Source organism: Pyrgilauda ruficollis, unplaced genomic scaffold (assembly GCF_017590135.1).
Source record: "Pyrgilauda ruficollis isolate IOZ18807 unplaced genomic scaffold, ASM1759013v1 scaffold21, whole genome shotgun sequence".
In the NCBI taxonomy this organism is placed as follows: Eukaryota; Metazoa; Chordata; class Aves; order Passeriformes; family Passeridae; genus Pyrgilauda; species Pyrgilauda ruficollis.
In genome coordinates this window covers 9,081,480-9,093,511 of record NW_024520318.1, presented here as the reverse complement: position 1 = coordinate 9,093,511, position 12,032 = coordinate 9,081,480, and the positions used below count along the sequence as shown (strand labels likewise).

The following is a 12,032-nucleotide window of genomic DNA, read 5'->3' as shown; positions in this document are numbered from 1 at the left end:
AGAGCATCTGTCCCTGTGCTCTGGGTCAGTCCTTGGCTGTAGCTGAGCTTGGCAGAGGTGGTGCCTGCTCCCTGTCTCTGCTGGACACCTCCTGTGTGGGTCTAGCAGGGTGTCTGCCCTACAACACAAAGACACCTGCTCTCAAGACCTTCAACCTTTTTTGTTTCTCCTTTTTGGATACCTTTGTGTCTCCTCTTGGACAGAGGTCCCACCCTCACTGGCTGTTGTTCATGCTGGGTGCAGTTTTGGTTGGTGTCTCCGTTTGAAGGCTGGCCTAGGATGGGTCACACTGCTGACAAGACTCTGCCCTGCAGGTGCTCCAGGCTGGGATCCATCAGTGAGGTCTGGTGAGAAAGTTGTTGTTGTGGCTAATGGGGATTAATAGTCCAGCTTCAAACCCCCTAAACAATATTTACTCTGTATCCCTCCCACACACACCCAGTGGCTGAATCCAGGATGTGAAATGATGCCTTTAATTTCCCTGTGGTTCTGAGGATCTCAAGCCCAGCAACAGGACAGGCTGACCAAGGCACTGAGTGATTGCACAGCTGCCTGTGATGTTCAGGAGCAGCAGCTGGAGATGCCCCTTCCCACAATGTCCATGTGCTAGAGCGGATTACAAACTGCAGGGAAAAGTGGCAGCAGGGCTGGAGAAATCTGTCACAGAAGTGCTGCTGTGTGTCACTGAAGCCTCCACACGCGGGGAGTGTTGGTGTCAGCAACTGCAGCCCCACTGGAGCTCCAGGGAGCCCAGCCCAGCACGGGAGTGATGCTGGTGGGCTCAGGGGTACACGGGTTTTCCAGAGGGGCTTGAGTGTCTCCAGGCTCTTGGAAAAGCACAGTAGTGTGCAGTGCTGCTCAAGAAAGTGGTGACAAGGAGACAACCGGCCCCAAGGGATTAACAGACAGAGGGGAGGCCAAGGAGAATCCTTGGCAAGAGAAGTCAGGACACCTTTCTGATGTAGCCAGTTGGAGGAAAAGCACAGAGAGGGGGGTTGTGGAAGGGGCAGAGCAGTGGAAAGCCCTGTGCTGCTGCTGGCTTGAGCGATGGGAGTTTGTGCCTGCTGAGGTACATTTTTGTAATGGAAAGGAAAACACACAAAACTGACATTTCTTCCCTTCTTTGGACGGTAGGAATGTTTTAATTGAGAAATTTGTTTTAATTACATTAGGTGATATCACAGTCTATTTTACAAGTTTGGGGTAAGAGGATGTGTGGACCAGTTACACAGAAATCCAGCGAAAGGATAAAAATCTACAACATGAGAAAAATGAAAAGGTTAACTTAACCCCAAAATAAAAGCACTGAGAGTTCGGTGTGAGTGGAAATGGGAGATCATATCAGGGTCCAGAGAAGTAGAAAGGATGAGACTAACATAAATTTACAGTATTGGTTCTGCATGACCATCGTTTGCCTGTGTTCAGAGACGCCTCTCTTCCTGAGGGCATCGCTAAGCAGATGGCCCCGTCTCTGAGGATTTGGTCTGGTCTTGTCAGAGAAGAAAGCAAAAGAACTGATGGGCAAAGGTCACAACCCACGCTGAGCTGGTCCCCAGGGTCACTGCCTACAGGAGTGTCTTCCACTGGATAGTCGGGGGGGTTCTGCACCAAGAACTGTATGGAGGAAAACTAAAACAGCTCCAAAAAGCCCCATCTCAAACGTAGAAAAGTCTCACTCTGGAAGTGCTTACGAGAAGATCGTCATCATAGAATTTGGTTTCTATAATAACATTACCACTGCGGGAGGAAAGGAGGAGAAAGAAGAGGCGTTAGAAGGATGCATGGACAGTGGTTGCTCCTCTCCACGCTCTCACAAGCCTGGGCTCACACCCTGACCACCCCACAACCTCTTCTCTGAGCACTGTTGTGGTCAGGGTCAGTCAGGACTCAGGGATCTCCCAAACACATTCCTGTGTGGAATATTCCCCCATCCCTCCCCTGTCTGAGCTCAGTACTGCTCAGGCTGCAGTGCTCAGACTGCAAACTCCTGCTCACTCCTACTGCTAAAAATAAACTAGCAGTCCCAGCACCTTTAGGCCCCTGTCTCCTGCAGGAATTGTGAAAACCAATGGGAATTCTTTTTTTTATTCTCCTTCTCTGTCCTCTAGTGCTGAGCAAGCTACATCAACCAACATATCATTTCTTTTAAGAAGTGCTTAAATGCAAAGACACAAGCATATTTTATACAAACAGCAATGGAAATGTGGATTTGGGTGTCACAGAAGCTCTGGAGATTTAACTTGCTGACTTCTAGGTTTTGGTACATAAAATTAGAACTCTGGGACCATTACAACACCTGGACACCTAAGCAGTGTGATCTGACCTTATCTAAAAACCTGGATTTTGAAAAGCAAAGCAGCAGTTCTACCTCCACTGTGGCTCTTGGTGTCTGTAACACTGGACCTGCTAAGAGTGTAAGGTTTTGCTGTGGTGTGGACAATGCTTGAACTTAAATGTTAGGGAATGTCCTCAATCTGATACTCAGTCATCTTGGGAACTCTTCATGCACAGTGCCTTGGTTAGCACCAAGTATCACACCTCCATTCTCTCCTGGTTTGGAAACACCAAGACAAACGTGAGGTCTTCAGGAATATTAGAAAATGAGGGGTCTCCAAATCTTGGCAGCTGTAAAATGATGACTTCTTTGGGCCACAAATTCCCCTTTGGATTTCTTTGGGCTGGGGCATTCTACTGAAAAGCCTCAAGAATGACTTTAGGATACCTCTCTAAATAGGAGAGAGGGATCTGGGCTCCCCACTGCAAGTGGACATACTTAGGGAACAAATGGGACATTGGAAAATCCTCAAGGTCATTTGAAAACTAACTTCTCTTGAAGCGTCTTGAATTCCTGAGATGATCAAAAGCAACTTGTCAGATGTCTTTGCTTCTTTATTCTGGTTCCCAAATCTGGCTCCTCCTGTACCGACAGTGCCCAGCTCTGGGAGCTGAGGGTGTTGTGCAGCACCTCCAAGGTTCTGAGCAGGCTGTGCCAGGAGCACTATTGGAACACTGGTGCTCTCCTCCAAGCCCACTCTCTTTGAAACGTGCTGTGAATGGGAATCAGTGATGGTAGCTCCCATCCCAGTGCCTTCTCTATGCAACTGGCTTTGCTCCAGACAGGGAATGAGAGGGAAAATGCTGGAGAGGGAGATCTTCCAGAGGACACAGTGACCTTGCAGTGAGACTGGCTGCTCCCTGCCTGCCTCTTGTTGGCAGCAGGGTTCCCAAACCCTTCTGTTTCTGGCAGTGCTCTCCTTGTGTGCTTGCCAGCACCCATCCAGCACTGCAGGGAGGATGGTTACCCTTCCCAAGAGCCTCCCTCCAGGAGCCTTTTCCATCATGCCCCCAAAGCTGGAGCCTGGCTGCCCACACGGAGCAATGCCCAGCACGTGTCACTGTGACACATCTGAGGCACCACTGCCCTGCTCAGGAGCCCATGTGCACACAGAGCCAGGAGCAGACTTGTGAGGAGGCTGTGAAATCTTCCTGCAGGTGACTGTAAATGACTGATTCCTACCTGTTAAAGGTACTTTAGCCCCAGATACAACTCCGTGCATAGTGCATATAAATGTGTATATATGCATATACACTAAATGTGTATAAGCCAATGTTAAAGACACAAAGTTCAGCAAAATGTTACAGTGATGAAACAAACACTAGAGCAGCTACTACAGGTGATATATTGCATGAACTGAACTACCTTGGACAAGAGTCAATGATCAATCATAGCTGATTTAAAAATGGCCCAAAAATCTGCTGGTTTTTTTTTCCCCTGGATATAACAGGTATAAGTTGAAAAACATTTTAAAATCCTTTCACAATTCACCTTCCAAAAAATTAAGCAACTTTATTAAAGAATCAGTTTCACTTTCTCCAAACCTTTATTGCTATATTAATGCAAATTGGACCTATGGGAAGGAAGGTAATGAGGTTGGCTTAACCCCTTTTATCTCTCAACAACTAACAGTAGTGAGGTGATTCAGAGTTGGTAGCAGTTCCCTCTTCTCCTTCCCACCGTTGCCCCCAAGGAAATGCCAAGCACTGCTTTTGCTTTGCCTGCTCTCAGACTCTGCAAGCCCAAGGCACTCACGTTAAAACGTTAGCTGGCATCATCTGTGATTCAGGTGCTGCCTCTATCAAGGACTGCCAAGTGTTTGTGGAGTTAGGAATCACAAAACCAAATTCAAAGAACCATTCTGCAAAGTAAAAAAAAAAATATGAAAAAAAAAAAAAAGAGATCCAGAGGCATTGAAAGAAGAAAATTCACAAATGGTCCTTTTGCTTTTCACCTGATAGCCTGGGGAACTCCCTAAACTGTCCCGCTGGGCTGCCAACATTTTACATTTAAATTACTTTGTACAGCTTAAACTGCACTGAGCCCTGCCCTCCTCTTAGAGCAGATACTCCCTTTTTGAAATAGCTGATGGTACTGATAAGGTCACACCACTTCCGTGGCATTTGGTGAGAATTTCAACACACCTAATTGGGAGCAGGGAAACCACCCTCCTCCCCGTGCAGACATCTTGGGATCCAGCTGAGGTTAAGCGTGCAACTGGTTTCCCAAAAGACAGGGAGCTCAGTGTTTTATCTGCCCCTCCTCCAGCCCAGATGAAGAGCAGCACTGCAGTGAGGGGGGTCAGAGGTGCAGTTGTGGGGTCACTGGCACTGCTGTAACCCAGGCAAACCAGAGGCTCTAGGCTGGCACTCTGAGGAAGACCCAGGAATTGCAGTAATAGCTGACTCTGAAATAGCCTGTTTCCTTGCCTCAGGCAGCCTGTGGTGGATTTATGCCCTCGGGCATGATTACCCAGCTTTTTTGCTTACATAACAAAGTGTTAATACACTTATGAAATGCTATCCTTAATACTGTGGCCCATTAGTCCTGACAAGACGAGTGCTTCAGTGCTACTCTGAGAAATTAAAATCACCACATTCAACCCATTTTAGTCACTCTAATCCCTGCCCTGCTGGGGGTCAGTCCCTGTGCTGCAGCACACAGAGCACATCCATACCTTCTAGACACTGCCCTTTGAAATAAACTTTCTGTTCCAGACGGAATTTTTCCATTTGTTCTGCTGAGGAAAAGTTTAACTCCCGAGATACTGCTTTGCATTTCAGGATTTTTTTAGGAACTCGAGCTGTGAAACAGATAAAGAAACATTATTTGAACACAGTAAAATCCAGCTTCTGCAGGTACTATTATTCTATACTTGGAAATAATGATTAGGACTAATACAAGATCATAGCAGCAGGAAAAATACAAACACAAAGGACTTTGTTTTACATTTGCAAGAGTGAAATCCAAGATGCAAATACCTTAAGTACCCTGCCCACAGCCAAGAATGAAACTTATGACAGAACCAGGGATACAATACTGATCTCTCAGAACCAGACTCCTGGTTCTTAGTTGCTTGTTACTAAACACCATAATTTTTAAAGTTGAAATATAAGATGCAACTTAAATTTTTACTTTAAGAATTGTGCTGAAGATGACTGGCAGCCAAAGGGCTGCTTAGCACACCAAGCTCCTTAGCCCTTCTCACTTTTCCTTCCCTTTCAGACTGTGCATCCCCAGAGCAAACCACAAACGTGTTTCTCAGCCCATCAGCACTTCCTCAGCCATCTCAGTGTCCTGTAGAGGCAAAAGCCTATTCCCCTAACACTGAGACCTGCCCAGGCTGTAAAGCAGAACCACACTGGAAGGTTCAAGAGAGCAATTTGACAATCCAGGTTTCTGGGCTCTTGCAATGGGTGAGACACCAACAGCAAGTGGCAAACTGTACCTGGTAAAGATTGCACAAGATGATTTTTTTTTAGAGGCAGAGGAGTAAGAGAAGGGACAGTTTGGGAGCACTGATTAAGAGTCCTAATCAGGAGAATATGAGGAGGGAGTCAAACCAGTAAAAATCTCCCAAGCCCATCATACTTCAGTGGTGTGATTGTGCATAATTCCTTCCTGCATACTGGAGAATGTTTCATGTGAATTTTTTAGAAATAAAGAGGGGAGGGAAGACAGCTGGCATGTGCTTTATGAGCCAAACTGTTCCAAAATGGAAGGCACATCAAAACATCCATGAGCAGGGAGCAGGCTGGTGTTTAATAAGTGCAGGAGTCTCCCAAACCCCAGGTAAATCTCTCTGATGTAGAACAGTTCTATGGAGTAGGACCTTGATACGACACCAGTCTCAAGAGCTGGAGGTTTAGGGAATGTAAGCCAGCATCCTACCCCAAGGAGAAGTATACAGTCCACAGCTTGGTAAAAGAGGATTAAAAAGAAAATTAGAAGTGTAATGCAAGAGTTTTAAATGTAAATGTTGTCTAATAATTTTTATGGGACTTTTTGCACCATGGAAACCTGCATGGCACCATCCTTTACTGCCCTCCTCACCAGTACAGACTACACCATTGTGGATAAACATCCCTTTGCAGTTAAGTGTAAAATGACTCGTTAAAACTATTCTGCAATTTAGTAATTTCAATTCTTTCATCCCCAAGACAGAGTCCTGAGAATATTTGCTTTAACAATGTAAAACTACCAAAAAATAGTTACTTTTAATAAAAGTAGGACTGCATTGTCTTTAAACATCTGATTTAAGACATTTTAATTTGCATTTATACCATCAAGCAAAAATTTTAATTGACATTTATTTTAAGCTCATTTTACTTTTATTTCTCTCTTTTTTCTATTAAAAATAGAAAAGAAGGGAGTTTGATTCTCATCAGTTAAATCCATTTTAAAACATGCTGGGATGCAGATAAGCACAGACTTAATCCTAAATTTACTAGTGCTTTTTGTTAACTTGAGGATGTACTATACCTGCACATTTATTTAAGCACTTCCATGGTTAACATACATTTAGTCAGATGCTTAATGCTGATTAGATTAGAAAGTGTTGAATGACACATATCTTATTTACTCACAAGTAATTTTGGGTCCAACCATTTAGTTAGAAACTGAAATTCAATTAAAATACTCATATAATTACGTTTTCATTTCATTTAAATAAAGCTACCTTAAATATTTGAGACATTGAAGAAAGCAAGTTCTCCTTAGCCATACTGATTTTACATTTTAAACTACACCTTTGCTTAGATAATGAAAGGACTATTTGTATGTCATGAATGAAAGCTGGCTGTGGGGATTCTGTAAGAGCTACACCTCAGCAGCTTACCCCAAGATTTGCTTGTGTATTGGAAGAAACCAAACTTTACAGATTTGCATCTTCCAAATTGCCTCCCAGTTTCAAATGCCCTGTCACTGAATAGAGCTGGCTGGAAAAGCTCCTGCTTGTCAAATGCTGGTTTAGATGATTAATTCTAGTTTCAGGTGCTCAGGCTGTGATTTTTACTACTTAAGGCAGTTTAATGCTAAAACTTTGGCAGCAATCCAATACCACATTAATATTGTTTTTATTTCATCTAAGTGGTAACAGTAAATTAAGGTAGTAATACAGTATCATGGTTTGAAACTTAAGAGTTCATTTTATAAAGAAACTTGTACTTAAATAAAACAGAAGTCATCTTTAAAAAGCAAATATAAGTCCTGTTTAAAGAAAATGTAATTTATTCACTCTGCTATATCTTTGATTCTTCGTTTGCTCTGTCTGGACTGTGATTTGCCCTGAAACGCCACAGAACACACACACACACACACACAAGTACTATATAATGACTTTAAGACACATATGGATTTAATTTTAGAACAATTATTCTGTTTCTCCTCCCTGCTTCTGCTGCAGGACTGTAGCAGAACTGCATTTTCCCACACCTTTTAATTCACCATCAGATTACCCTGCTTTGTTGGATGTCTCCCTCCCTTCTCAGCCTATTTATTAAACATAACCCATCTACCTCAGATTTCTTTTCTAGCTAAGACATACAAGAACTACTTTTTTTGTCTCTTCTCCCAAGGAAGACCATCCTCTCATCTGTAATCTTTTCAGTGGCTTCTCCTAATAGCTCTCCTCTGCATCTGCCACAGTTTGCAGTCATCCATCTTCTAGATGGATGAGTGAACTGTGCACCAGATAAGATCTTAAGTATTCCTTGTACAATGGGCATTAATCTCAGGCCAGAGTATGTTTTAATTAATTCCCCAAGTTCCTCTGATGGAGATGACAGTTCCTGTTTTATTTGCAATGAAAATCTGAGGCACAGTGAGGTGATATGATTTGCCCAAGTGACAAAGGTGACATCTGTCCTTCAAAGCAGGGGTATGTTTGCAACTCAGGTGACCCAGACATGCAGCACCACCCAGTCCCAAATGCACAATGGTCACACAGTACCTTCATGCTCCACTCCAGGTACAGACAGATCTTCTGTTCCTTGCCAGAGGATTTTCCCTGTTTCTGCATCCCGAAGGTTCATCCAGTTTCTGATTGGGAAGCAAATAAGGAAAACAAGCTATCTATATCCCTAAATGCTGTGTGTAGTATTCTTTGCTGAGTTCTGAAATAGGCTGCTCCAGCTGAGTTTCAGTAATGGTTTCTGTTTCTCAGGAGGCCAAGGAAAAGAGATGCTTTTTCCCTGAGAATAAATAAACAAACCAACTGCTGACCTGAAGGAATGCAACAAGAGTTATATAGCCACAGATTTAGTTTTCACTTTAGATTGGAGCTTGTTAACCTCATTCATCATTTTCCTCTGCTTCTAAAGGATAAAGGGAGTGTCACTGTGCTGTGGAGAAGCAAGAACATTGCTAACAACAACAGATTGTTACACAAACAATTGCTCTTCTCCAGCATTTGAAAATCGCTAGGAAAAGGAGCCCTTTCTACATAACATGAGAAAAAGAGTAACATCCAATCCAGCTTCTTTTCTTAGCTTACAAAATATTAATATCAAGGGTTGTTCTCTTGCTGTTGACCTCATAACTGCCACTCATGGGAATTCTTCAGCTGCTGAGTGCTAAGCAAAGAGAGATCTTCTCTTTTCACTCTCAGCAAGTGAGGCTGTGCCAGCTTTCAGAACGCCCTGATCAGTGAATTAGTCAATAAATCTATAGGCAAGTAGGAAAAATTAATATTTCCAAAGGGACAGTTAATAATGATCTTAAGTGCACCTTTGCAAAATCTCTCTCACAGGGTAACTCAGACACTGACAGCTCAGAACAAGGAGCTGCAGACCTGCATGATGCCATCCTGAACACGGCCATCCATAAGCCTCAGGCTCTCCTGCTCCGCAGCTCCTGAGGGTGGCTCTGAGGATTCACCAGTGTCGACACCAGAGACTGAACAGAGCAGGATCAGTGGGATGAGCCCACACAAACCAGAGCCTTTCTAGGAGCTCCCTTTGGCTGCTTTATGGCAGCGCACCCTTCGTAGTCAGTACTGCCTACAACAACTGCTCAAGGAACTGGCTGGGGAGTTGCAGAGACAGAAGAGGGACAATACGGACCTTGACATGGGTATACATAGGAGCTGTTGGAGATTTGCATACTGAACTCATCCTCTAACATGCACAGTTTCCAGGCAGACTCACACAAACTCATCACACAGATCACATTTTTCCAGAGCTCCCAGGATGAAACAGATGCTTTAGCAAATTTTACATCACAGATGAACATTTGTTTTAAAATTATGTATGTGGAGGAGGGGAAGGGAAGATGGCTGCCTCAGCAGAGATGTGAGGATTCTTTCCCTTGGGGAAAGCTGGTCAGACTTTCCATGCCCCACTGAAAAGACAAAGAAAATGTGTGCACAGGGTCTGTTCACATAAAACTTAGCAACAACTTAGAGAATGGAAAGAGGGAACATAGGGCAGCCTGCTCATGTCCTGCTAGGCTTGTTCCAAACACACTGTATCTACCACTTGTTCTGGGATTAAGGCAAAAGAGAAAGGTGCAGGAGATGAAAAGCATCCTCTGAGGGCTCTGTTTGGCACCTACATATCCTAGCAGGAAGCTGCAAAGTGGAGCTCTCTCCCCAGCCAGCAACCCAAGGGAGACAGGGGCTGGCAGGGAAGTCAGAGAGAGAAAAGAAACAGTAGAATGGCAAGAAGAACCTGCAGCAAGGCTGGGCATTTCATGTGGTGCTGGCTGAAAAACTCCAAGTCCTCAGCCAACACAACCTGCAGGATGGAACTGCCCCAACAGTAATTTAAAATGCCAAAAAATCCACCATTTTCCCATACATCTTCCCACAGACAAACATACAAATTAGCCAGGGTGAAGCTATTTGCATAGAAAGCAGTGTGCCATCCATCAAATGCCATGTACGAGGGGAAAATAACAAATGAGACAATCTGAGCATCTCACTGACAAACTCATTTATCTTCTCGATACTCTGCCACACAAACACTCTTAACTATTAGAACAGTAATTTAGTAAATTGGGCACTTGATTATCAAAAACCTGTACTACCTTTAAAGAATGGTCCTCTCACAAGTATTATTTACTGTTTGCTCACTATCAATATCAGTCAGAGTTATGAGCTCCCAGGTTTGGCCACAGGCTGTGTAGTGCCAAACTGAGCACTAGCTGAGTTCCTCTGAACTGGAAATGAAACTCTGACCAGGACAGCAAACCCAGCACTGTAAAGGAACTGATCCAGCCTCTCAGCTGCTCTATCAGTACTCTAACTAATGGACCATTCCTTTTCCTTGCCATGACTTGCCTTGCCTTCCCATCCCTCTTCCCTTGTCAATTTTTGGAGCACTCTAAAATCACATTCACCAGTCTCAAAAGAAGTGCCCTTCAGTGAGAAGTAGCCAGACAGCTTAATTATTATCCTTACTTGAAATATACAGTAATAGTGTTAGTGACCTACTATTTCTGGTGAGAGAAAACACTACTGTACACTACTGACCTCTGTAACTTCTCCCTATCAGGATTTCTCTCAGTCCAGTCCATGAAAGGTGACACAAGTTATGCTGCTGTGCTGAACAATGTTAACATTTAAAATGTATGTTAACATTTGGGGTGTTGGACATCTATAAAGTGCTATCTGGCTTTATTTTGTTTATGGATGTTCCACTGTAAAAGTAAATCCATGCAGGACAGCCTGCCCCATGCTTTGTATTATGACTGTCAAATTCAAGATGAAGAATAAATAAAAAGCTCAAGGCTCTAACCCTTCTGATGAGACCATGCCTCATGCATGCAGCAATGCATGCCACAGTTCCTAGAAAATATCTTGTATTTAAACAATCTGAACATTGCTAGCCTGTGTAAATTCCTTATCAAATAAATAAAGGTTTCATGTCAGTGTAGTCAAAGGCTTTCTGACCTTGACAAGTCCATGTTCAGGGCATGCTTTTCCAACTTCTGGAAATGAAAAAACAAAATCAACCTGCTAATCAGAGTGTATACAAAGAGCAGAAATTTGTGGACTCAGACATATTTGAAGGGTTCAGAATACACCAGCCAGTTCATAAGTTTTTTCCCGGTAACTAAACATTATTAAAAGGGAAGAACAAATCATCAGATCTTAAAAGCACAGACACACACACAATTTCTTTCTATTGGAAAAAACACTTCACACACAAGAGGTTAATTATTTTTAAAAAAATAAATGTTTAAAAAGAAACAGGCATCTGAAAAAAGTTTTAGTCAAAACTGAGATAATGTATAAGACTTTAATGTAATTTTTAAAAAAAGAAAAGAAAAAAAGAGACAAACCCCATCACAAATGATTTCTTGACACGGGAATACCTGACAAAGCAGCAGCTGTACTGCTTACCTAGTTAGCAGCTTATCAAGACTATTTCTGTCATCTTGGATAGGAAGGCTGGTAATACAACATACCCCAGAGTGAAGAAAATGGAGATCTTGAACGAAACCCACACATGCTATTATCTTCTAATGTGTTTAATTGGTTTAAGATTCTTCCACCCCAGCATGAGAGATATTGTTACTAAAAATAAAGAGTGCTCCACCTCCTGAGCAGCAGTGGAGACCTGCAGGCAGAATGATGAGGGCATTTTAAGCATTATTGAAAAGGAGAAAGTAAATTCATATTGGTCTGATACAATTACTCTTTTTGAAGAGGTTCATATAAAGCCATTTAACAGGGGTAGCTAAGAGCAAGTAGGAA

At 43.0% G+C, this 12,032-nt stretch overlaps 1 protein-coding gene across 1 annotated transcript in view; it reads right to left on the bottom strand.

Annotated features, from left to right (window-relative positions):
• Positions 1-1,114: 1,114 nt before the first annotated feature.
• The window catches only part of PDE6D (phosphodiesterase 6D), a 34,658-nt gene continuing 23,740 nt past the window's right edge, over positions 1,115-12,032 (bottom strand). The window contains exons 2-5 of the mRNA XM_041467947.1: positions 8,286-8,374; positions 5,013-5,138; positions 4,091-4,196; positions 1,115-1,737 (exon numbers count right to left, since the gene is read on the bottom strand). Coding sequence (XP_041323881.1) covers positions 1,656-1,737; positions 4,091-4,196; positions 5,013-5,138; positions 8,286-8,374 — 403 coding nt within the window. The 3' untranslated portion in view covers positions 1,115-1,655. The remainder of the gene's footprint in view (positions 1,738-4,090; positions 4,197-5,012; positions 5,139-8,285; positions 8,375-12,032) is intronic.